General features: G+C 37.2%; 1 protein-coding gene across 27 annotated transcripts in view; it reads right to left on the minus strand.

Annotated features, from left to right (window-relative positions):
• The window catches only part of CABCOCO1 (ciliary associated calcium binding coiled-coil 1), a 168,403-nt gene that overhangs the window by 79,190 nt on the left and 63,563 nt on the right, over positions 1-25,650 (minus strand). For 3 of the 27 annotated variants that reach the window (XR_015156923.1, XR_015156922.1, XR_015156924.1), the window contains one exon: positions 23,330-23,519. The exons of 21 other annotated variants lie outside the window; for them this stretch is intronic. Coding sequence is in view for 3 of the 6 variants with exons in the window: in XM_086382313.1 (XP_086238439.1) it covers positions 25,177-25,197 (21 nt within the window). In the remaining 3 variants the exon portion in view is untranslated. Of the gene's footprint in view, positions 1-21,920; positions 22,173-23,329; positions 23,520-25,065; positions 25,198-25,650 lie in introns of those variants that run through there. 3 more of the 27 variants (XM_086382315.1, XM_086382309.1, XM_086382313.1) reach the window with 2 other exon arrangements.

Genomic DNA, 25,650 nt, shown 5'->3' on the forward strand with positions numbered 1-25,650 from the left:
TTCTTGAGAATCTGATAATTTTAATCTGCATTTCTTTGAGTTCTACAAAGGGTGAAATCTGCATAAGTTTATTGGATATTATATATCTTCTCTTCTAAATATGCTTCACTATTTTTTTCACTAGTATTGTTACCTTTTGCTCATTGATTTGTAAGAAATCATTACATCCCACATTAATACTATTATGCCTTTCTTCTGCCCATACTGTAAGTTTTATTTTTAGAGTGTTTAATTTTTGTCTATGGTGTTCCCCTCCCCAAACAGAATTTTAAAATTTTGATGTCGTCTAAAATATTAGTGGTCTCTGATGTCTTAAGAGTCTCAACTTATAATGGGAATTCCCATTATAAATTAAACATTCCCATGGTGGTCCATACAAAGAGGTTCTTCATGATTAAAACAACTCATATAAGCATATTTTCTTCTAATACTGACTTTTAATTTCCTGGTAATGGGTTTAATGATTGATATCTTAATAAGCTGATTTAGATTTTTCAGTCTGTGCACAAAAATAATAATCTCCAAATAAAATGTTTTGGAATTAGTCAATGAAATAAAATTTTCCTTCCTTTACATTAATTGATTAAGTAAACAACTACTGAATGCTGTGCTGTGCTCAGTCGTTCAGTTGTGTCTGACTCTTTGCCACCCCAGGGACGTCCATGTGGATTCTCCAGGCAAGAATACTAGAATGGGTTGACATGCCCTCCTCCAGGGAATGTTCCCAACCCAGGGATGGAACCCAGTTCTCCTGCACTGCAACGGGGATTCTTTACCCTCTGAGCCACCAGGGAAGTATGTGAATATATATAGGTTCCCTACTGAGGAAAATAAGAGAAAAAAATATCAGTTATCCTAATCCCCCAGAGCTACATAGTTTCAAGTGATACAACTCTATACTTAGAAAACATTTAATTCTAAGGAAATTAAAAGTAAAAATGCCAGAGAAAGTCAGTCTCCCCCCACCCCTTCCTTTTTCTTCGGTGTTTAAAAGAAGCATCCCTCAAACAGCTATGAGGGAATAATTAGATTTGAATTGGCAGAAAAAAGGTTGAAGAGCATTTCAGTCAGCAGGAAAAGCTTACGTCAAGGCAAAAGTAAGTAGGAACCTTGTAATTATGAAAAGACCAACCTAGTTCATCAGAGAACTGGTCACAGAGGAACTGAGATTAATGTTAGTGGGCCAACAGATGGAAAGACTTGAATAACAGGTTCAAGAGTTTAGGTGCCATATGATTGGTGACAGAAACCATTTTTAAATTATGCTCCTGCCATCTATCAATTATTTTATACTGGAGACAGATCCCCTGAATTTCTCTTAAAAGACTGATATTTAGGGCGGGATGATTATCTTCCTGTGCTTTGCAGAAAAAGAACAAGAAGTTTGATAAATTGTATTCTCAAGCATCAACCATTTTCTTTAAATGATAGATTCTAAAGTCAGTCACACATGCCAGGTAGAGCAGATAGAGTTATTTTAACACAACAATTTCTGATTGATTTTCTTTAGCAACACCCAATGTGAGTAGGTCAAGCTACAAATTATGTCCTGTATGATTTTCCCTTCCAGCAGTTTGCTAATAGGATCATCCAACAAGGGAAAAAAAAAAAAGCCTTTTTCAAGATTAAAAACATCATCTGGATAAGTTTAGATTATTTTGATAGGTACATCTCAAGGGTAAACTAAAGAGAAAAAAGATATCTTCATAGCTACGCTTCAGTTGCCACACTCTGTTCCAAAATACGATCAGACACGCAATGCTGTTTCTGCTTTTTGTTTTTCCTTAAAAGGCTGAGCGTTTACATAAGTGTCATATTTTGTTTATTAAGGACACCATAACTTTATAGTTTAAAAAAAGAAAATAAAATTCATATATCTATCTGGTTATTTTTCCCCGCCAAAAGCTAACATTTTAAGTACAGTGTCATTAACACCCATAATCTGTGTGGGTTTTGAAATAAGGAAGAAAAAAGTGTTTTATTTATTTTGTTTTTGATTTAGGAATAAGTGCTCAGAACATAAAATTATATACAATTGACATCACTGACTTTAGAGAGGTCTGAATTTTCTATATTTGCTGACTATAAGTGGTATTATTTTAGGTTTTGAAAGGCTGCCAAAATATGACTCTAGGCAAGGTAACCACTTAGGTATATTTATCATTCTCTTTAAATATCTTTCTAAGTATGTCATATTTATAATAATCAGATTCTGCCACAGTACCACTTGTGAAAACAGGGCCTCCACCTTCAGCTGTGCAGGCTGCGTAATGCACAACTCCACTAATCACAGAGACCATTATGTGAACAGTGCCCTCTGGAGTTGTGCAAAGGGAGAGTGTGTGAAAACGTCCATATTATAAACTTAAAGTCTGAAATTAAGCATTTTGGCTTAAACAGTTAGGAGATAAAATTATACCTATTACATGTGTAAATTAGGGAAACTATTAAAGCAGACTTAATCTTTTTTATATTTAAATACAAATATGTATATGTGTGTGTGCATCTGTTTAAACACATACACACACACACACACACACACATATATATATATATATAATAAAACCTTTGAAAGTACAAATGATCCAAGATTTGATGTGTTGTCACTCTGGTGAAATTAAACTGGATAAATATTTTTAAAATGTGCTATGTATACATAATTCATGATATCAATTTTAATTTCTTAGGGAAAATTTGGGATGTTATAGCACAGCACCAGATTTTTAATCTATAAATGACTTTTCAGTTAAACCAAGTTTATACTTAAATTTAAAATATGTCAGCAACATACTTGTAAAGTATCTAAAAATTTTATCGATCAAGAGTTCACCTATGTTTTTTCTATTCAGTTTTTCATTTTGTAAACACCCAGATGATAATTCTCTGTCAATATATTAGTTCGGAAGCATGCTTATATGCCTGCATTTAATTTACAAAATGCACCTCACTACTTGGGAATGAACTAGGGAACAATTTAATTATTGTACAAGTAATACATGAAGACATTCACACTTGCAGGTTACCATAAATTTGAAATACACAGAATAAAATATCCCTCTTCAAATCCTATCCAACTCCTACTTTCACTCACTTGCCCAAAGGTCTTCCATGTTAAAGATTAGTATAAATCTTCTAGCCTTTCAAGTCTTTACCATCATTTAAATGTATATACAGGTCTATATATTTTCATGTTTATCTGCCTATAAGAATGAGTGGAAACACTATTCACATTGTTCTACTGCTCTTTTTTCTTTAAGCATGTTTGAGATCCTAACATAACCATACAGGTGGATCTGCTGGATTCCTTCTAAAGACTAGTTAGTTTTTCATAGTGTGATTATACTTCATTTTATTTAGTCATTTCCCTTCTGAAATTATTAGCTGTTATAAACCATACTTTGATGTATATTCATGAATAAACATCTTTATATAACATGAGTATGTCCAAATGAAAGATACTTATAAATTAGAATTTGGTGGACACAGGATATTTACATTTGATTTTTCCAATCTACTCTCCAAAGTGGCTTTAAAAATTTAACTTCTCAACAATCCCCTGCCATAGAGCTGTGTTTTCTTGCATCTTCATTAATACTGGCTGTTAATCAATCTTGTTGATATTAGCCAATATTACAGTTGAAAATAGTTTTTCTTATTTGTACTTCCTTGATAAATAGTGAGGTTAAATATATTTATATCTTCTTATCAGTAAAATTTAGTCTGTTCAAATTCTTTGCAATGTTGCTGTTGTCTTGTTTGTATTTTACTTGTTTTCTCTGTGCTTACTATTTATGCATAAAATAATTTTGACCTTTATATGTTGTTTGCAAAAATTTTCAAGTGCCTTTTTAAAAACATTTTTCTTTGTAGTATCTTACTTAAACCTTAAAAAAAATTTAGGTGGTTAATCCTACAACTAAATTTAATCTCAAAATTAAAAACTACTTTCCTCCATACTTTTCTCATGTTTTCATATGAGAGATTTTAAATTTAGCACTTTTTAATTCAATGGATTTTTATTATTCCATTTTCTCTTCTACTAGCTTAACATTATTTATCCAAAGCTTATCCTAGAGATTCAGTTCAGTTCAGTTGCTAGGTCGTGTTCAACTCTTTGCGCGACCCTATGAATCACAGCACGCCAGGCCTCCCTGTCCATCACCAACTCCTGGAGTTCACTCAGACTCATGCCCATCGAGTCGGTGATACCGTCCAGCCGTCTCATCCTCCATCGTCCCCTTCTCCTCCTGCCCCCAATCTCTCCCAGCATCAGGGTCTTTTCCAATGAGTCAACTCTTCGCATGAGGTGGTCAAAGTATTGGAGTTTCAGCTTCAGCATCAGTCCTTCCAATGAACACCCAGGACTGATCTGATCTCCTTTAGGATGGACTGGTTGGATCTCCCTGCAGTCCAAGGGACTCTCAAGAGTCTTCTCCAACACCACAGTTCAAAAGCATGAATTCTTCGGCGCTCAGCCTTCTTCACCGTCCAACTCTCACATCCCTACATGACCACTGGAAAAACCATAGCCTTGACTAGACGGACCTTTGTTGGCAAATTAATATCTCTGCTTTTCAATATTATGCATCCTCAAATTATTAAATGTTTATAAATCAATACTTTGACTCCTCAAAAACTGTCAGAAGCAATACATTAACTCATTTAGCTTCTTTTCAATTTATAAGGTGCGTAGTCACTCAGGCATATCTGACTCATTGTGACCCCATGAACAGTAGCCCACCAGGCTTCTCTGTCCATGGGATTCTCCAGGCAAGAATACTGGAGTAGGTTGCCATTTCCTTCTCCAGACTCATTTACCATCCTTTCAATTTATTAAGTATTATCAGTTTATCTGGGCTTCCCTGGTGGCTCAGACTTTTAAAGAGTCTTCCTGCAGGAGACTCAGGCAGTGAACCCAGGAGATCTGAGTCAGGAAGATCCCCTGGAGAAGGAAATGGCAACCCACTCCAGTATTCTTGCATGGAGAATCCCATGGACAGAGGAGCCTGGCAGGCTATAGCCCATGGGGTTGCAAAGAGTTGGATACAACAGAGAGAATTCACTTTCACTTTCATCAGTTTATTTTAATTCTCTATGTAATATTTTAAGCCACACAAAACACAGGTGTATTATAATTCAGTGTTATTCAGATCTACTGTCACATTTTACTTGTTTTCATTCTTTTCTATTTCTTTCACTTTCTATCTAGAATCATTTCATTAAAAATGTAATAAAAATTAGTTTTACTCTATACTTTATAGATGATTTATGTTTTGATAATTTCTACTGTACAGCAAAGTGATTCAGTTATACATATACATGTTCTTTTTTATATTCTTTTGCATTATGATTTATCACAGGGTATTGAATATAGTTCCCTTGCTATATAATAGGATCTTACTGTTTATCCATTCTCTATACATCAGTTTGGATCTGCTATTTCTACACTCCCAATCTTTACCTTCCCTTTGGCAACCACAAGTCTTTTCTCTAGGTCTGTGAGTGTGTTTCTGCTTCTTTGATAGGTTCATTTGTATCATATTTTAGATTCCACATATAAGTGATATCATATGGTATTTGTCTTTTTCTTTCTGACTTACTTAGTATAATAATCTCTAGGTCCATCCATATTGCTGCAAATGGCATTCTTTCTTTCTTTTTATGGCTGAGTGGTATTCCATTGTATATATGTACAATATCTTCTTTTATTTTTTGTTTCTTAGCATTTACAATGTTGTGTTGGTTTCTGTCATACAACACTGTAAATCAACCATCATTATACATATATCCCCTCTTCGCTAAACCCTCCCCCCTCCCCCGCCCCATCCTTCCAGGACATAATAGAATGCCAGCCCAGGCTGCCTGTGCTACACAGCCACTTCTCACCAGCTATCTATCTTACACTTCGATACTGTATACATGTTGACGCTACTTTCTCCATTCACTCTCTCCTTCCCCCACTGTGTCCACAAGTCCATCCTCTATATTGGTGTCTCCACACCTTCCCTGCAAATAGGTTCATCAATGCCATTTTTCTAGATCCGTATAGATACATGCTAATACAGTGTATTTCTTTCTGATTTACTTCACTCTATATAACAGGCTCTAGGTTCATCCATCTAATATTCCATTGTATATATGTACCACATCTTCTTTACCCATTCATCTGTCAATGGACATCTAGGTTGCTTCCATATCCTGGCTATTGTAAATAGTGATGCACTGAACACTGGGGTACATGGGTCATTTAGAATTGTGGTTTTCTCAGGGTATATGCCCAGCAGGGGGGTTGCTGGATCATAAGGTAGATTTATTGCTAGTTTTTAAAAGGAATCTCCATATTGTTCTCCATAATGGCTGTATCAGTTTACATTACCTCCAACAGTATAGGAGGTTTTCCTTTTTTCCACATTCTCCCCAGCATTAACTGTTGGTAGCTTTTTTTTGATAATGGCCATTCTGACTGGTGTGAGGTGATACCTCACTGTAGTTTTGATTTCCATTTCTCTAATAATTGGTGATGTTGAGCATCTTTTCATTTGTTTTTTGCCATCTGTATGTCCTCTTTAGGGAAATGTCTGTTTATGTCTTCTGCCCATTTTTTGACTGGGCTGTTTTTTTCCCTAATATTGAGCTGTATGAGCTGCTTATGTATTCTGGTGATTAACCCTTTGTCAGTTATTTCATTGGTCATTATTTTCTCCCAACCTGAGGGTTGTCTTTTAATCCTGTTTATTGTTTCTTTTGCTGTGCAAAAGTTTTAAAGTTTAACTAAATTCCACTTGTTTATTTTTGTTTTTATTTCCATTACTCTATGAGGTGGGTCAAAGAAGATCTTGGTAATTATGTCAAAGAGTATACTGCTTTATATATACACTCTTTAAGAGTTTTATAGTTTTTGGCCTAACATTTAAGTCTTTAATCCATCTTGAGTTTATTTTTGTGTGTGGTGTTAGGAAGTGTTCTACTTTGATTCTTTTACATGTAGCTCTCCAGTTTTCCCAGCAACACCTATTGGAGAGGCTGTCTTTTCTCCATTACATATTCTTGCCTCCTTTGTCAAAGATAAGGTGCTCATAGGTGCGTGGGTTAATTTCTGGGCTTTCTATCTTGTTCCACAGGTCTATATTTCTGTTTTTCTGCCAGTATCAAACTGTGTTGATTGCTGTAGCTTTGTAGCATAGTCTGAATTTGGAAAAGTTGATTCCTTCAGGTCTGTTTTTCTTTCTCAAGACTGCTTTGGCTATTCAAGGTCTTTTGTGTTTCCATATGAATTGTGAAATTTTTTGTTCAAGTTCTGTGAAAAATACCATTGGTTGTTTGATAGGGATTTCTTTGAATCTATAAATTACTTTGGGTAGTAATAATCATTTTTACAATATTGAGTCTTTCAATCCAAGAACACTGTACCACATCTTTATCCATTCATCTGTTGGACACTGATGTTGTTTCAATGTCCTGGCTACTGTGAATAGTGATACAATGAATGGTGGGGTGAATCTATCTTTTCAAATTATAGTTTTGTCTGGATATATGTCCAAGAGTGAGACTGTAAGCTCAGACAGCAGCCCTATTTTTATTTTTTTGAGGAATCTCCACATTATTTTCCATAGTGAATACACCAATTTACATTCCCACCAAGGGTGTAAGAGGGTTGCTTTTTTTTTCCACACCCTCTTCAGCATTTATTTGTAGACTTTTTAACGATGCTCATTCTGACCAGTGTGAGGTGGTACCTTATTGTAGTTTCGATTTGCATTTTCCTAATAATTGGTGATTTTGAATATTTTTTCATGTGCCTATTGGCCATGTGTATGTCTTCTTTGAAGAAATGCCTATTTAGGTCTTCTGTTCATTTTCAGTTGGGCCTTTTTCCTTTTGTTTTTTGTTATTGAGTTGTAGGAGTTGTTTGTATATTTTGGAAACAATGTGACTCATAAAGGGTTCAGTTCAGTTCAGTCACTCACTCGTGTCCGACTCTTTGCTACCCCATGAATCTCAGCAGGCCAAGCCTCCCTGTCCATCACCAACTCCCAGAGTTCACTCAGACTCATGTCCATCGAGTCAGTGATGCCATCCAGCCATCTCATCCTCTGTTGTCCCCTTCTCCTCCTGCCCCCAATCCCTCCCAGCATCAGGGTCTTTTCCAATGAGTCAACTTTTTGCATCAGGTGGCCAAAGTATTGGAGTTTCAGCCTCAGTCCTTCCAATGAACACCCAGGACTGATCTCCTTTAGGATGGACTGGTTGGATCTTCTTGCAGTCCAAGGGACTCTCAAGAGTCTTCTCCAACACCACAGTTCAAAAGCATCAATTCTTCGGCGCTCAGCCTTCTTCAAGTACAACTCCCACATCCATACGTGACCACAGGAAAAACCATAGCCTTGACTAGATGGAACTTTGTTGGCAAAGTAATGTCTCTGCTTTTCAATATGCTATCTAGGTTGGTCATAACTTTCCTTCCAAGGAGTAAGCGTCTTTTAATTTCATGGCTGCAGTCACCATCTGTAGTGGTTTTGGAGCCCCCAAAAATAAAGTCTAACACTGTTTCCACTGTTTCCCCATCTATTTCCCATGAAGTGATGGGACCGGATGCCATGATCTTCGTTTTCTGAATGCTGAGCTTTAAGCCAACTTTTTCACTCTCCACTTTCACTTTCATCAAGAGGCTTTTGAGTTCCTCTTCACTTTCTGCCATAAGGGTGGTGTCATCTGCATATCTGAGGTTATTGATATTTCTCCCAGCAATCTTGATTCCAGCTTGTGCTTCTTCTAGTCTAGTGTTTCTCATGAAGTACTCTGCATATAAGTTAAACAAGCAGGGTGACATTATACAGCCTTGACGTACTCCTTTTCCTATTTGGATCCAGTCTGTTGTTCCATGTCTAGTTCTAACTGTTGCTTCCTGATCTGCATACAGATTTTTCAAGAGGCAGGTCAGGTGGTCTGGTATTCCCATCTCTTTCAGAATTTTCCACAATTTACTGTGATCTACACAGTCAAAGGCTTTGGCATAGTCAATAAAGCAGAAATAGATGTTTTTCTGGAACTGTCTTGCTTTTTTGATGATCCAGCAGATGTTGGCAATTAGATCTTTGGTTCTTCTTCCTTTTCTAAAACCAGCTTGAACATCAGGAAGTTCACAGTTCAAATATTGCTGAAGCCTGGCTTGGAGAATTTTGAGCATTACTTTACTAGCATGTGAGATGAGTGCAATTGTGCGGTAGTTTGAGCGTTCTTTGGCATTGCCTTTCTTTGGGACTGGAATGAAAACTGACCTTTTCCAGTCCTGTGGCCACTGCTGAGTTTTCCAATTTGTTGGCATATTGAGTGCAGCACTTTCACAACATCATCTTTCAGGATTTGAAATAGCTCAACTGGAATTCCATCACCTCCACTAGCTTTGCTTGTAGTGATGCTTTCTAAGGCCCACTTGACTTCACATTCCAGGATGTCTGGCTCTAGGTCAGTGATCACACCATCGTGATTATCTGGGTCATGAAGATCTTTTTTGTACAGTTCTTCTGTGTATTCTTGCCACCTCTTCTTAACATCTTCTGCTTCTGTTAGGTCCATACATTTCTGTCCTTTATCAAGCCCATCTTTTCATGAAATGTTCCCTTGGTATCTCTAATTTTCTTGAAGATATCTCTAGTTTTTCCCATCCTGTTAATACACCAAAAATAAAAAGACTTCATACAAGCCAGTAACAGAAGGAAAAAAAAAAAACCCTGCATAAAAATGCAAACATCTTCTCCACTCAGTAGGTTGTGTTTTAATTTTGGTGATTTCCTTTGATGCGCAAAAGATTTTAAGTTCAACTAGGCCTCATTTGTGTTTTTTAGCTTTTGTTTCCTTTGCCTGATGAGACAGATCCAAAAACATATTGCTAACTCTTAATGCTCAGCCCTGGGATTTCTTTGGAAGGAATGATGCTAAAGCTGAAACTCCAGTACTTTGGCCACCTCATGCGAAGAGTTGACTCACTGGAAAAGACTCTGATGCTGGGAGGGATTGGGGGCAGGAGGAGAAGGGGACGACAGAGGATGAGATGGCTGGATGGCATCACTGACTCAATGGACATAAGTCTGAGTGAACTCTGGGAGCTGGTGATGGACAGGGAAGCCTGGCGTGCTGCGATTCATGGGGTCACAAAAAGTCGGACATGACTGAGCGACTGAACTGAACTGAATGCTCAATATTCTCCAAGCCAAGCTTCAGCAGTACGTGATCCGTGAACTTCCAGATGTTCAAGATGGTTCTCGAAAAGCCAGAGGAACCAGAAATCAAATTGCCAACATCCGCTGGATCATCAGAAAAGCAAGAGAGTTCCAGAAAAACATCTATTTCTGCTTTATTGACTATGCCAAAGTCTTTGACTGTGTGGATCACAATAAACTGGAAAATTCTGAAAGAGATGGGAATACCAGACCACCTGACCTGCCTCTTGAGAAACCTATATGCAGGTCAGGAAGCAACACTTAGAACTGGACATGGAACAACAGACTGTTTCCAAATAGGAAAAGGAGTACATCAAGGCTGTATAATGTCACCCTGCTTATTTAACTTCTATGCAGAGTACATCATGAGAAATGCTGGGCTGGATGATGCACAAGCTGGAATCAAGATTGCCGGGAGAAATGTCAATAACCTCAGATATGCAGATGACACCACCCTTATGACAGAAAGTGAAGCGGAACTAAAAAGCCTCTTGATGAAAGTGAAAGAGGAGATTCAAAAACTTGGCTTAAAGCCCAACATTCAAAAAACTAAGATCATGGCATCTGGTCCCATCACTTCATGGGAAATAGATGGGGAAACAGTGGAAACATTGGCTGACTTTATTTTTGGGAGCTCCAAAATCAATGCAGATGGTGATTGCAGCCATGAAATTAAAAGACACTTACTACTTGGAAGGAAAGTTATGACCAACCTAGATAGCATATTCAAAAGCAGAGATATTACTTTGCCACAAAGGTCCATCTAGTCAAGGCCATGGTTTTTCCAGTGGTCATGTATGGATGGATGGGAGAGTTGGACGGTGAAGAAGCTGAGCACTGAAGAATTGATGCTTTTGAATTGTGGTGTTGGAGAAGACCTTTGACAGTCCCTTGGACTGCAAAGAGGTCCAACCAGTCCATCCTAAAGGAGATCAGTCCTAGGTGTTCATTGGAAGGACTGATGCTGAAGCTGAAACTCAATACTTTGGCCACCTCATGCGAAGAGTTGACTCATTGGAAAAGACCCTGATGCTGGGAGGGATTGGGGGCAGGAGGAGAAGGGGACAACAGAGGATGAGATAGCTGGATGGCATCACCGACTCGATGGACATGAGTTTGAGTAGACTCTGGGAGTTGGTGATGGACAGGGAGGCCTGGCGTGCTGTGATTCATGGGGTTGCAAAGAGCTGGACACGACTGAGCGACTGAACTGAACTGAAAATAAAAATTGGGCGTTTAGATGATGATTGAATTGAATCTATACATAAAGTTGGGAAGAACTGATATCTTCACAATATTGAGTCTTTCTACCCACACATGGAATATCACTCCATTTATCAAGTTTTTTTTATTTTTTTCATTTCATTCTTCAGAGGTTCTTATTTTCCTCATGTAAATCTTGTATATATTTTGTCAGTTTTATGGCTAAGTATTTCATTTTTTGAGTGCTAATACAAAGAATAAAGTGATTTAAATTTCAAATTCCACTTGTTCTTTCTGATACATAGGAAAGAAATTGACTTTTATATATTAACTTTGTATCCTGTACTCTTTCGAGAATTCCTTGTGTTTTTCATAGGATTTTTTTTTTTTGGTAAATTCTATCAGATTTCCTACAAAGACAGTCAGGTCATCTGCAAACAGACATTTTTATATTTTCTTTCTCAATCTGTATAATGTTTATATCATTTTCTTATTAGTTAGAACTTACAGTACAGAAGAGATATCCCTGCCTTGTAGTACACTTTACCTTAGTGGAAAGTTTTGAGTTTCTAATTTAATGATATTTGTTGTTCAGTTGTTAAATTGTGGTTGACTCTTTGTGACCCCATGGACTACAGCACACCAGGCTTCCCTGTCTTTCACTGTCTCCTGGAATTTGCTCAAACTCATGACCATTGAGTCAGTGATGCCATCCAGCCATCTCATCTTCTGTTGCCCCCTTCTCTTTCTGTCCTCAATCTTTCCTGGCATCAGGGTCTCTTCCAATGAGTTAGTCTTTGCATCAGGTGGCCAAAGCATTGGAGCTTCAGCTTCAGCATCAGTCCTTCCAATGAATATTTAGGGTTGATTTCCTTTAGGATTGAATGGTTTAATGATGTTAGCTGTAGGTTTTTGATATTTGTTATCAAATGAGGGAGTTCCCTTCTATTTCTAGTATGCTGAGTTTTTATATCAAGTGGGTATCAAATTTTATGTAATGCTTTTTCTGAATCTATTTATTATGACCATGTGATTTTTCATTTTTTATCTTGCCTTGAAGTATTATAGTAATTGATTTTTGAATGTTGAATAAGCCTTGTATACCTGGGATAAATCACACTTGGTCATGGTGAATACATGGCTTTATGTGATGTGCTAAATTTTCTTTAAGTACCTCTGCATCTATGTTCATGAGAGATTAGTCTACAGTTTTCTTTTGTTGTAATGTCTTTGTCTAATTTTAGTACTTTGGTAACGCTGGCCTCATAGTTAGGAAGTATTTCCTCTATTTCTGTCTTCTGCAAGAGTTTGTAGAGAACTGGTATGATTTCTTCCTTATTTGTTTGTTACAATTCACAAGTGAGCCCATCTAAGCCATGTGTCTTATCTTTTGGAAGATTACTATTTACTTTCTTTAATAGATATCAGTTCAGTTCAGTTGCTCACTCGTGTCCGACTCTTTGCAACCCCATGAATCGCAGCACACCAGGCCTCCCTGTCCATCACCAACTCCCGGAGTTCACTCAGACTCACATCCATCGAGTCAGTGATGCCATCTAGCCATCTCATCCTCTGTCGTCCCCTTCTCCTCCTGCCCCCAATCCCTCCCAGCATCAGGGTATTTTCCAATAAGTCAACTCTTCACATGAGGTGGCCAAAGTACTGGAGTTTCAGCTTTAGTATCATTCCTTCCGAAGAAATCCCAGGGCTGATCTCCTTCAGAAAGGACTGGTTGGATCTCCTTGCAGTCCAAGGGACTCTCAAGAGTCTTCCCCAACACCACAGTTCAAAAGCATCAATTCTTCGGCACTCAGCTTTCTTCACAGTCCAACTCTCACATCTATACATGACCACAGGAAAAACCATAGCCTTGACTAGATGGAACTTTGTTGGCAAAGTAATGTCTCTGCTTTTCAATATGCTATCTAGGTTGGTCATAACTTTCCTTCCAAGGAGTAAGCATCTTTTAATTTCATGGCTGCAATCACCATCTGTAGTGATTTTGGAGCCCCCCAAAATAAATTCTGACACTGTTTCCACTGTTTCCCCATCTATTTCCCATGAAGTGATGGAACCGGATGCCATGATCTTCGTTTTCTGAATGTTGAGCTTTAAGCCAACTTTTTCACTCTCCACTTTCACTTTTATCAAGAGGCTTTTTAGTTCCTCTTCACTCTCTGCCATAAGGGTGGTATCATCTGCATATCTGAGGTTACTGGTATTTCTCCCGGCAATCTTGATTCCAGCTTGTGCTTCTTCCAGCCCAGCATTTCTCACACGTACTCTGCATATAAGTTAAACAAGCAGGGTGACAATATACAGCCTTGACGTACTCCTTTTCCTATTTGGAACCAGTCTGTTAATAGATATGCTGCTGCTGCTAAGTCACTTCAGTTGTATCTGACTCTGTGCGACCCCACAGACAGCAGCCCACCAGGCTCCCCGTCCCTGGGATTCTCCAGGCAAGAACACTGGAGTGGGTTGCCATTTCCTTCTCCAATGCATGAAAGTGAAAAGTGAAAGTGAAGCCCCTCAGTCGTGTCCAACTCCTAGTGACCCCATGGACTGCAGCCTACCAGGCCCCTCCGTCCATGGGATTTTCCAGGCAAGAGTACTGGAGTGGGTTGCCACTGTTAATAGATATAGGCTTATTCATTTATTCACATCATCTGTTTCCTCTTTTGTGAGGTTTGGCACACTTTGTCTTTCAAGTAACTGGTCCATTTCATCAATGTTATCAAATTTGTGGGCAGAGAATTGTTCTCAGTATTCCTTTATTATCCTTTTAACGTCCATAGGGAAGTAGTAATGTTCCCTCCTTCATTACTGATAGCAGTAATTTGTGTCCTCCCTCTTTTTCCTTAATTGGCTTAGCTGAGGCTTATCAATTCCATTGATCTTTTCAAAGAATCAGTTTTTGGTTTCACTTATTTTCTCTATTGATTTCCTGTTTTCAATTTCATTAATTTCTGCTCCAGTTCTTTAGGAGCAGACTATTTCTCTTTCGGTTACTCTGTATTCCATTTGTTCTTATTTTTCTAGTTTCCTAACATGGAAATTTAGATTACTGATTTTAGATCTTTCTTGTTTTCCAATATATACATTCAATGCTATAAATTTCCCTCTAAGCGCTGCTTTTGCTGTATCCCATAAATTTTGACTAGCTGTGTTTTTATTTAGCTCAAAATACTTTCAAGTTTCTCATGAGATGCCTTATCTGAGCCAGTGTTATTAGAAGTGTGTTTAATTACTACAAATTGTTGGATTTTTCAGGTACCTTTCTGTTATTGATTTCTAGTTTAATTCCATTGTGATCTTCGAGCAGACATTTATGATTTCTGTTCTTTTAAATTTGTTAAGGTGTGTTTTATGGTATAGAATATGGTCTATTTTGGTGAATGCTCCTTGTGAGTTTGAAAAGAATGTGTACTCTGCTATTGTTGGATAAGTAGTCCATTGACATCTAAGTAGTCCATAGATGTCAATTATATTCAGTTGACTTACAGTGTTGTTGAGTCTTACTATGTCTTTAACAGATTTTCTGCCAGCTAGATCTATGTACTTATGAATAGAGGGGTGCTGAACTTTCCAACTATGATAAAGGATTTATCCATTTTTTATTTGTAATTCTATTAGTTTTTGCCTCACACAATTTGATATCCTATTGTTAAGTCACATATGTTAAGAACTGTCATGTTTTCTTGGAGAATTAACCCTTTTATCACTCTGTGATGTCCTCTTCATACCTGTGTTGGGGAAGCTAGTGAAGTAGTCTTGTTCAGGCTTCAGAGGTGGCACTAAGTCTCTCTCCCTCTGACTGGACAATGACCTTAAAACTGGCTGCATGCCAAACTGCTCTTCCATCTTGAGTTTACTTTTGTGTATGGTGTCAAAGAATGTTCTAATTTCATTTTTTTTTTACACATAGCTGTCCAGTTTTTCCAGCATCATCTACTGAAGACTGTCTTTCCTCTATTGTATAGTCTTGCCTCCTTTGTCATAGACTAATTGACCAGAGGTGTTCGGTTTTATTTCTGAGCTTTCTATCCTGTTCCATTGACTTATATTTCCGTGTGTGTGTGTGTGTGAATACTATTTTGATAAATGTAGCTTTGTAGTGTAGTCTGAAGTAAAAGAGTCTGATTCCTCCAGCTCCATCTTTCTTTCTCAGGATTGCTTTTTGGCTATTTGGGGTCTTCTGTGTTTCCATAGAAGTTGTAAAAATTTTTGTTCTAATTTTGAGGAAAATGCCATTGATAATTTGATAGAGATTGCATTGAATCTGTAGACTGCCTTGGACAGTGCAGTCATTTTGACAATTGAGTCTTCCAATTCAAGAACATGTTATATTTTTCCATCTACTTGTATTATTTGTTTCTTTCATCAGCATCTTATAATATTCAGAGTACAAGTCTTTTGTATCCATAGGTAGGTTTATTCTTAGGAATTTTATTCTTTCTAATGCTATGGTAAATGGGACTGTTTCTCTGATTTCTCTTTTCTGATTTTTCATTCTTACTGTATAGGAATGCAGGCACAGATAATTGTTAGTGTACAGAAATGCAACAGATTTCTATGTGTTAATTTTGCATCCTACAACTTTACTGAATTCATTTGGAGTAGTTTTCCAGTAACATTTTTACTGTTTTCTATGTATAGTATCATGTCATCAGAAAATAGTGACAGTTTTATTTCTTATTTTCCAATCTGGATTCCTTCTGTTTCTTTTTCTTCTCTGATTGCTGTGGCCAGGGCTTCCAAAACTATGTTGAATAAAAGTGGTGAAAGTGGACATCCTTGTCTTGTTTCTGCTCTTATAGGAAGTGCTTTCAGCTTTCCACCACTGAGTACAGTATTAGCTATAGGTTTGTCATGTGTGTATGCGTGTGTTAGTCGCTCAGTTGTGTCCAACTCTTTGTGACCCCATGAACTGTAGCCCACCGGGCTCCCCTATCCATGGAATTCTCCAGGCAAGAATACTGGAGTGGTATTTCCTTTTTCAGGGGATCTTCCCAACCCAGAGATCTAACCTGGGCTTCCTGCATTGCAGGTAGATTCTTTACCATCTGAGTCACCAGCTAAGTCCACAGGTTTGTCATATATGGCCTTTATTATGTTGAAGTGTGCTCCCTATATGCCCACATTCTAGAGAGTTTTTTTTTTTATCATAAACTGGTGTTGAATTTTGTCAAAAGCTTTTTCTGGATCAACTGAGATGATCGTATTGTTTTTACGAAAATCTTTTTTTTTCATGCATTTAAACCACTGACATTAAATTTGATATAGCTGGATTAATACATGCCATATTTGTTTCTGCTTTATATTTGTTGCCCCTTTTGGTTTTTAATTGAAAATTCTATATAATTACATTTTGTTTCCATTTCTTAGCATGTTACTTTTTTAATGGTGTTCTCTAGTTTTCAATATCCACTTACAGACAATCCAAGTCCAATTTTAAATATTAATAATAGTATACTGCTTCGTGGGTAAAGACCTTATAAAAACAAAATAAACCTACTTCTTCTCTGTTGTCCCTTATATCCATCATGAAATTCATGTCACTTATACATAAGCATATATATATATGTAAAATCAAATGCATTATTATTAAATAAATTTTACTCAGATAAATTAAGAAAAAAGAAAATCAAAAGTTCTTATTTTACCTTCATTTATTCCCTCTTTGAATGCACTTCTTCACTTTATGCAGATCTAAGATTATGACCTATATTATTTCGCCTCTTTAAATAACTTTCTTCTAACATTTCTTGCAAGCAAGGTCTACTGGCAACAAATTCTCTCAGGACTATTTGTTTGAGAAAGCCCTCCTTTTTCACTTCTTAAGGATAATTTCACAATGTATAGAATTCTAGGTTGGTAGTTTTTTCCTTTCAACACTAAACACTTCACTCAGTTCTTACTTACACAGTTTCAGAGAAACTGAAAGTACTTCTTATATTAGTTCCTATAGGTTGAGTTTTTTTTTCCCCCCTCCTACTCCTTTCAGAATTTTTCTTTATCTTTGATTTTATATAGTTTTAAAATTACATGCCTAGGTATAATTTTTTGGCATTTATCATCTTTGGGGTTCTCTGACCTCCCAGGATGTAGGGAAATTCATCTGGGGAAAATTTTATTCATTATTGCTTCAAATATTTCTTCTCTTCCTTTCTCTCCTTCTACTCCTGCTTTTCCCACTATATGTATGTTATACCTTTTGCAGTTGTCCTGTAGACCTTAGATAATCTGTTCCATTTTATTTTCTCTTTCAGTGTTTGTTTTCTTTGGTTTTTGGTTTGAGGATTCTTTTGATAATATCCTCTAGCTCAGAGATTCTTTCCTCAGTTGTTTCCAGATTACCAATAAGCTCATCAAAGTATTCCTCTTTTCTTTTACAGTATTTTAGTATCAAGTATATAATCAACCAAATAATGAAGAAGGATAACAATAAGAAGGCACTGCCATAGTAGATAGCAAGAAATTCTACTATGGTATGGTTAATTAAAGCAGGATGATATTCTGACAGGGATTCACAAATAAACCAATGGGATTACTGGTCAAAATGAGTCAAACTGATCATTAAGAATAGTATTTAATGGATCAAACAAAACAAAAACAAAATAAAATCTATTTCAGTTTCCTATTCTTGCTACAACAAATTACCACAAACAGTGGCTTAAATTAACATAAATTTATTTTACAGTTCTTGAAGTCAGAAGTCCTCAACTTAATGTGTTGAAGAGGCTCCATTCAGTTCAGAGACTACAGGAGAATCTATTTCCTTGCCTTATTCAGCTCCTAGCTGCTGCTGCTGCTGAGTCGCATCAGTTGTGTCCGACTCTGTGTGACCCCATAGATGGCAGCCCACCAGGCTCCCCCGTCCCTGGGATTATCCAGGCAAGAACACTGGAGTGGGTTGCCATTTCCTTCTCCAATGCATGGACGTGAAAAGTGAAAGTGAAGTCGCTCAGTCGTGTCCAACTCTTCGTGACCCCACGGACTGTAGCCTACCAGGCTCCCCTGTCTATGGGATTTTCCAGGCGAGAGTACCAGAGTGGGTTGCCACTGCCTTCTCTGTCAGCTCCTAGAAGGCACCTGAATTCCTTGGTTCCTTGCCTCTTTATCCATCTTCAGAGCCAACAATTTAGCATATTCAAATCTCTCCCTTGTCACCTGACTCTCTCTTTCCTCTCTTTTCCTCTGAGGAGGAACATGATCACATTGAGCCTACTTGGATAATCCTCCCATCTCAAAGCCTTCAGCTTAATCATATCTGCAAAATCTCTTTCACATGTAAGATTACATATCCACAGGTTCCAGGAATTGGTATGTAGGCATCTTGAAATGATGGGCAGGAAATTAATTATTCAGTCCACCACCATCACTTTTGAAGTATACTAAAAATCCAACTTATTATTTTGAAAACTTTCAGAGAAAGGGAGAGAATAAGAAACCTGTTCTTTCTTTTCCATATGAACTGTATCTCATTTTAATCAAATAATTGAAGAGTGAAAGTTTTTGTTTCTAGAAATATTGATCTCATAAATGAAGAAAGAATGACAAAATATTAAAAGAAAAAGAAAATAAAAAGAAAGAAAACCAGACACTATTTGCCTCTTAATGAGATTGTGCAAAACCACGTTCAAATCATTCTTGTTAAATATCTGAAGTGAAATCTAGTTAGCCTTCCAACATTAACTGTGTTCTGGAAATAAGGAAGAGATACCATAGAAATGCAGTCAAATTTAGGTAAAATTTAGTCAAATGTCAGTAAATTCTATAGGATAGAAGATCTAAAGTCTTCAACAAATAAAATGCTCGATTTTCTTTGTATTATTCTTGCACATTTTGTTAGGTTCATTCCTACATATTCTATGGTTTTCATTATTACCAATGTGATCCTTTTCTTCAAGGCTATTACCAAAACACAGGAAAATATTTTTTTCTTAATGATGGTTTCTTACCATACCATCTGCAAACAATGACAGCTTTGTATCTTGTTTTTCAATACCTCCCTTTTTCTTCTAATTTTGACTTCTTTTTTTGTTTTATCAAATTGGTGAGGAACTAAAAATCCAATGTTGGGTAAAAATAATCAGCCTTGTCTTGTTCCTTGTGGGTATTTTAATGGTTTCATTAAGACATTTTAGAGAGATTTCAGTTTTTGGTATATTCTATCAGTTAAGAGTGTAAACCTACATTACGGACTAACTAGAGTCTTTTTAAAATGAGAAATGGATATTTATCAAATGTTTTACTGTATCTATTGAGATCATCATTTGGTTTTTTCTTCCTTTAATCTGATAATGTACTGAATTATATTAATAGATATCCCAGTGTTAAACCATCCTTTCATATCTGGAATAAACACTATCTGAACATCTAATCCTTTGCCATATTTCACTTCATAATATTTTATTTAAGATTAATGCATCTATAATATTTTCATAACTGTGATTGCCTACAATATTGTGTTATTCTTTTCTATTTCTAATTATAATTCGTTACCGATTCAAAGGATAAATTTAAAACCTTCTCAGGATTATATTAACTTCAGAGAATGAGTTGAAAGCTTTCCATCTCCTTCTATGCTCTATAATAACATATAAAAGGGAAATATTTCCTCTTAGAAATTTTGGTACATGTCCATCCCAAACTTCCTAATTTTCTGGACACCCAAAGAGCACCTACAATATAGCACCTACTCCATGTTATGTGGCAGCCTAGATGGAAGGGAGTTTGGGGAGAATGGATATATGTATATGTATGTATATATATATATATATGCCTGAATCCCTTTGCTGTTCCCCTGAAACTATCACAACATTATTTGCTAATGGGCTATATCCCAAGACAAAATAAAAGTTAAAAAAAATTTTGGTAGAAGTAGCCTATAAAATCTACATCTGATGGCATTTTTATGTGTTGAGTGTTCAATATTTTATATGTTTAACATTCTATTAGGATTTTCTACACTCTGAAGTAAATTTATATTTCTCAAGTAAAATTTACAGTTCCCTGAATATTGCTTTTTCTGGATTTTCAAGCCTATCAACAGAAAATTGATATTTTATAAACATTTTCAAATCTCATTTTAAACAAACAAGATCTCTATCAGTTCATTTATCAAGAAAACAATAAACTTTCAAACTTTTGTGAGACTATTAATCAGAGTTTAGATCTTCTACTGTTTGCTCTATCAACTCTGTTCCTTAGCTATCATTTGACCTGTTCACAGAGTTTCATGCCTCTCTTATAATTTTATTTTCCTCAACTACTTGTTGATTTTGTGCTGCCAGCTGACCTTCAAATTAGATGATCCTTGTTCATTTGTCTGTGGATGTCTGTTTGCCAAGCTTGCCTTTAGATACTGTAGGGGAGGCATAAAGAATGATGTTAGGTAGGTGAGGCATTCAGGGTGTACTCACTGTCACTTCTGAACATCAATGGCCACTTCAGAACTGCCCTCCTCTTTAGTGTCAACACCCACAATAGTTTCTTTAGCATGGGAATGAACGCCGCAGAATCCCAGTGTCCTATACAAGCAGCAGAAGGTAAATGGGCTAAATGGTATAGCTGCTCTACTTGCTTTCATCAGTTCAGTTCAGTTCAGTTCAGTCACTCAGTCGTGTCCAACTCTTTGCAACCCCATGGACTGCAGCACACCAGACTTCCCTGTCCATCACCAACTCCTGGAGCTTACTGAAACTCATGTCTACTGAGTCAGTGATGCAATCCAACCATCTCATCCTATGGTGTCCCCTTTTCCTTGTGCCTTCAATCTTTCCAAGCATCAGGGTCTTTACCAATGAGTCAGTTCTTTGCACCAGGTGGACAAAGTATTGGAGTTTCAACTTCAGCATCAGTCCTTCCAATTAATATTCAGGACTGATTTCCTTTAGGATGGACTGGTTTGATCTCCTTGCAGTCCAAGGGACTCTCAAGAGCCTTCTCCAACACCACAGTTCAAAAGCATCAATTCTTTGGCGTTCAGCTTTCTTTATAGTCCAACTCTCACATCCATACATTATTACTGGAAAAACCATAGCTTTGACTAGATGGACCTTTGCTGGCAAAGTAATGTCTCTCCTTTTTAAAATGCTCTCTAGGTTAGTTATAACTTTTCTACCAAGGAGCAAGCATCATTTAATTTCATGGCTGCAGTCACCATCTGCAGTGATTTTGGAGCCCCCCCAAAATAAAGTCGGAGAAGGCAATGGCACCCCACTCCAGTACTCTTGCCTGGAAAATCCCATGGACGGAGGAGACTGGTAGGCTGCAGTCCATGGGGTCGCTGAGAGTTGGACACGACTCAGTGACTTCACTTTCACTTTTCACGTTCATGCACTGGAGAAGGAAATGGCAACCCACTCCAGTGTTCTTGCCTGGAGAATCCCAGGGACGGAGGAGCCTGGTGGGCTGCCATCTATGGGGTCGCACAGAGTCAGACACGACTGAAGCGACTTAGCAGCAGTAGCAAAATAAAGTCTATCATTGTTTCCACTCTTTCCCCATTTATTTGCCATGAAGTGGTGGGACCAGATGCCATGATCTTAGTTTTCTGAATGTTGAGTTTTAAGCCAACTTTTTCACTCTTCTCTTTCACTTTCATCAAGAGGGTCTTTAGTTCCTCTTCATTTTCTGCCACAAGGGTAGTATCAACTGCATATCTCAGGTTTTTGATATTTCTCCGGGCAATCTTGATTCCAGCTTGTGTTTCATCCAGCCCAGCATTTCTCATGATGTATTCTGCATAGAAGATAAATAAGCAGGGTGACAATATACAGCCTTGATGTACTCCTTTCCCAATTTGAAACCAGTCTGGTCCATGTCCAGCTCTAACTGTTGCTTCTTGACCTGCATCCAGATTTCTCAGGAGTCAGGTCAGGTAGTCTGGTATTCCCATCTCTTTAAGAATTTTCCATAGCTTGTTGTGATCCACACAAAGGCTTTGGCATAGTCAATAAAGCAGAAGTAGATATTTTTCTGGAACTCTCTTGCTTTTTCGATGATCCAACAGATGTTGGCAATTTGATCTCTGGTTCCTCTGCCTTTTCTAAATCCAGCTTTAACATCTGGAAGTTCACGGTTCACGTACTGTTGAAGCCTGGCTTGGAGAATTTTGAGCATTACTTTTCTAGCATGTGAGATGAGTATAACTGTGTGGTAGTTTGAACATTCTTTGGCAATGCCTTTCTTTGGGATTGGAATGAAAACTGACCTGAAAGTAATGCTTTCATCATTTTCCCTCTCAAAGTTTCTCTCATTTCTGTATCAACTTAGGGTGCCTAAAGAAATGTAGCATTACTCTGTAGTGTCTTTTCAATACATATGGGGCTACAGTTTCATCTAATCAATAATTTATCATTTTAGATGTCATCAAACCTCTTATCTATATTATTCTGAATTTTGAAAATTTGGTCTTTTATAGGATTTGGGATGCAAGAGGAATTGTACATGTGTGCTTAGTTTATTCTTTTGATAAAACCACTGTTCCCTTTGGAAAAGTTCTTCCTGCTTCTTTGGGGATCTATTCATGTTCTTTCACTCATTCAATATGGTCATCTTGGGTCTTCTAATAGTATCACTCCTCTGGTCACAGTGACTAACTGAGAGCAGACATATAACACAAACACAGAAAATAATATTGGGAGGAGGAATGTCTCTTTCTTTTGGGGGTGCTAAACTGGAGCTATCTCTTTCATGTCCACCACTGGCTGGAGGAAGCCTGACTGCAATAGAAGGGAGCAAGGCCCTTCAGAAAAAAGAAATGAAAAAAGTCTAGGAGAGATAAGAGGCTGAACCACATGCATGCATATACAGATCCACATGTACATATGCACTCAGTAACACGGTTGACTATGAGATCCAGTTAGTTTTAGTCCAGCTTTCACCCCTGCCTTTACCTGTTAGTGACTCCCCTGGTAGTTCAGTTGGTAAAGACAGGAGACCAGGGTTCAATCCTTGGGTTGGGAAGATCCCCTGGTGAAGTGAATGTCAACCTACTTCAGTATCCTTGCCTGGAGAATTCCATGGACAGAGAAGTCTGCTGTGCTGCAGTCCATGGGGTCCCAAATGTCAGACATGACTGAGTAACTAAGCACACAAGCACATGACATAATAAGATATCTTCCCCTTTTTTAATTAATTGAACTATTTTGAGTGGAATTTCTTTCGCCTGCACCAAAAAAATATACTTTCTGGCTAACTCAGTCACAGCCTTTAGATTTCCTCTTAGACTTCACTTGTTAATGGAAGCCCCCCTATATTGTAATTACTTAATCATCTCTCTCCTCTCATTCGACAATAAACTCCATGAGGACAAGGATCATTGCTTGTCACTGTGTACCCCTAGAACTTTTGTACAAGGCCTAGAGCATAATAGGAACTGGATCACATAAACACGTGGAATAATGAATAAATGTTGTAACTGTATCATCTCATTTTAGTAGATGCCCGGCAGTAGATAGCTGGTTAGAACCATGTCTTTGGGTATCTGCTATAAGTTTTTGATCATCATCATTGCTACTATCCAATAGGGTTCTTTGTGTACAAGTATTCACTGTCTCTCCTAGTTTTCAGGTAACAAAAGCAAAGGACAGTTTCCAGGTTTCTGGGTGGGTCCTCATCCCTTAAGGCAGGAGTCCCAAACCTCTGGGATCTAATGCCTGATGATTTGAGGTGGAGCCCATTTAATAATAGAAACAAAGTGTACAATAAATGCAATATACACGAATCATCCTGAAACCATCCCCCTCAACCTGGTCCATGGAAAAACTGTCTTCCACGAAACCAGTTCCTAGTGCCAGAAAAGTTGGGGACTGCTGCCTTGAGGAGATTTTGGTTCCCTTATAATTGTTATATCTGTGGATCTGTGATCCAATCGTATTGCCAAAACAACAGACTTGGAGAGTTCTTGGCTTGGGTGATTAAAAGGAAATTCTCATCTCTATAAATAAATTAAGTGTCATCCTCTAAGATGGCTACAACTACAGGTATCTATCTGCTGGAGACAGCAGATAGATACCTGTAGTTGTAGATAGATAGATATCTGCTCCATCCTGTCATTTTTCTAGCTCATTCTAGTTGTTTACTACCTTTTTCAACATATATTTATATGCAAACTATTGAAGGAACTATAAAACATGCTGCTTATAGAACTATATACATTAGATTTCTAGATTATTAAAAATCTCAGGTCAAGAATAATGAGTTAACAAAAAGGTGCCTCTATGACCTAATATGAAATTTCTTAAAAAAGGTGAGTAGAAATAGATAGAAACAACTGTTAAAATCAAAAATACAAATTCAATTTTCTTTAAACTAAAACCCAAGAAAAGACTGAGTATGATTTATGTTCTCTACTAATAATTAAAATTACTATTTAGCAATTATTCTTAGAGGTGATTTATATGTTTTGTTATAGTCATCTATCCATAACTAAGAAACAAACTAAATTTCGTCAGTGTTACTTAACTTGAATGCTTGCCTGAGATTTAAATTTGGAACACTTACATGGCTGTTGTATGGCCCTTGTTTGGTTCCAGAGCCCTGAGGTCAGCATGAATAATTACGTTAGTGGACCAGGCCTCTATGAAAGGTTTTAATTAAAAAAAGGTATATGCACCAAACATTATCAGAAACTTCTAAAATGCTATAAAATAACTGTAGTATAACATTTGCTTTGGTTAATCCTTTAAAATTACATGAATGATCTAATTCTTGAAGACCCAACATCCTTTCCTTAAGGAATCTATTTATAGCTCTGGTCAACCTGGGGAAAATGCAAAAGACAATAGAAAATAAATGGATCAATCCTTGTCTACTTTCTCCATTTTTTCTTTCCATAAGCATAAATGTCACCTAAATATAACCTTACAACAGAGAAGAAAGTCATGATTGTGTAATTAACAAAGGGAAAGGAAGTTCTTCATGAAATTTTTTTTCTTCATGATTCTAAATATCTGTGTATGCTGCTGTTGGAAGCCACTACCATTTTCCCAAAGTTCTGCTGAGTAGATAAGATAGGGTTGTACGCCAAACAGATGATTATTATAATGCTGTCATACTATATGATTTAATTCTGAAATGGGAACGTTTTCAGTGAAACTTTTGTCAAGTGACACTTAATTTAAGATACAGAATGAGAAGACTGCAAAGAAGAAATTTTAAGGAAAGTCAAAAGCAAAAAGGGTTCTTTGTTTTCCTTCAGCTCATTTAAAAGGCC

This window comes from Bos grunniens, chromosome 28 (genome assembly GCF_055505025.1).
Source record: "Bos grunniens cultivar Pamir isolate PY7600 chromosome 28, Bosgru_T2T1.0, whole genome shotgun sequence".
Classification (NCBI taxonomy): Eukaryota; Metazoa; Chordata; class Mammalia; order Artiodactyla; family Bovidae; genus Bos; species Bos grunniens.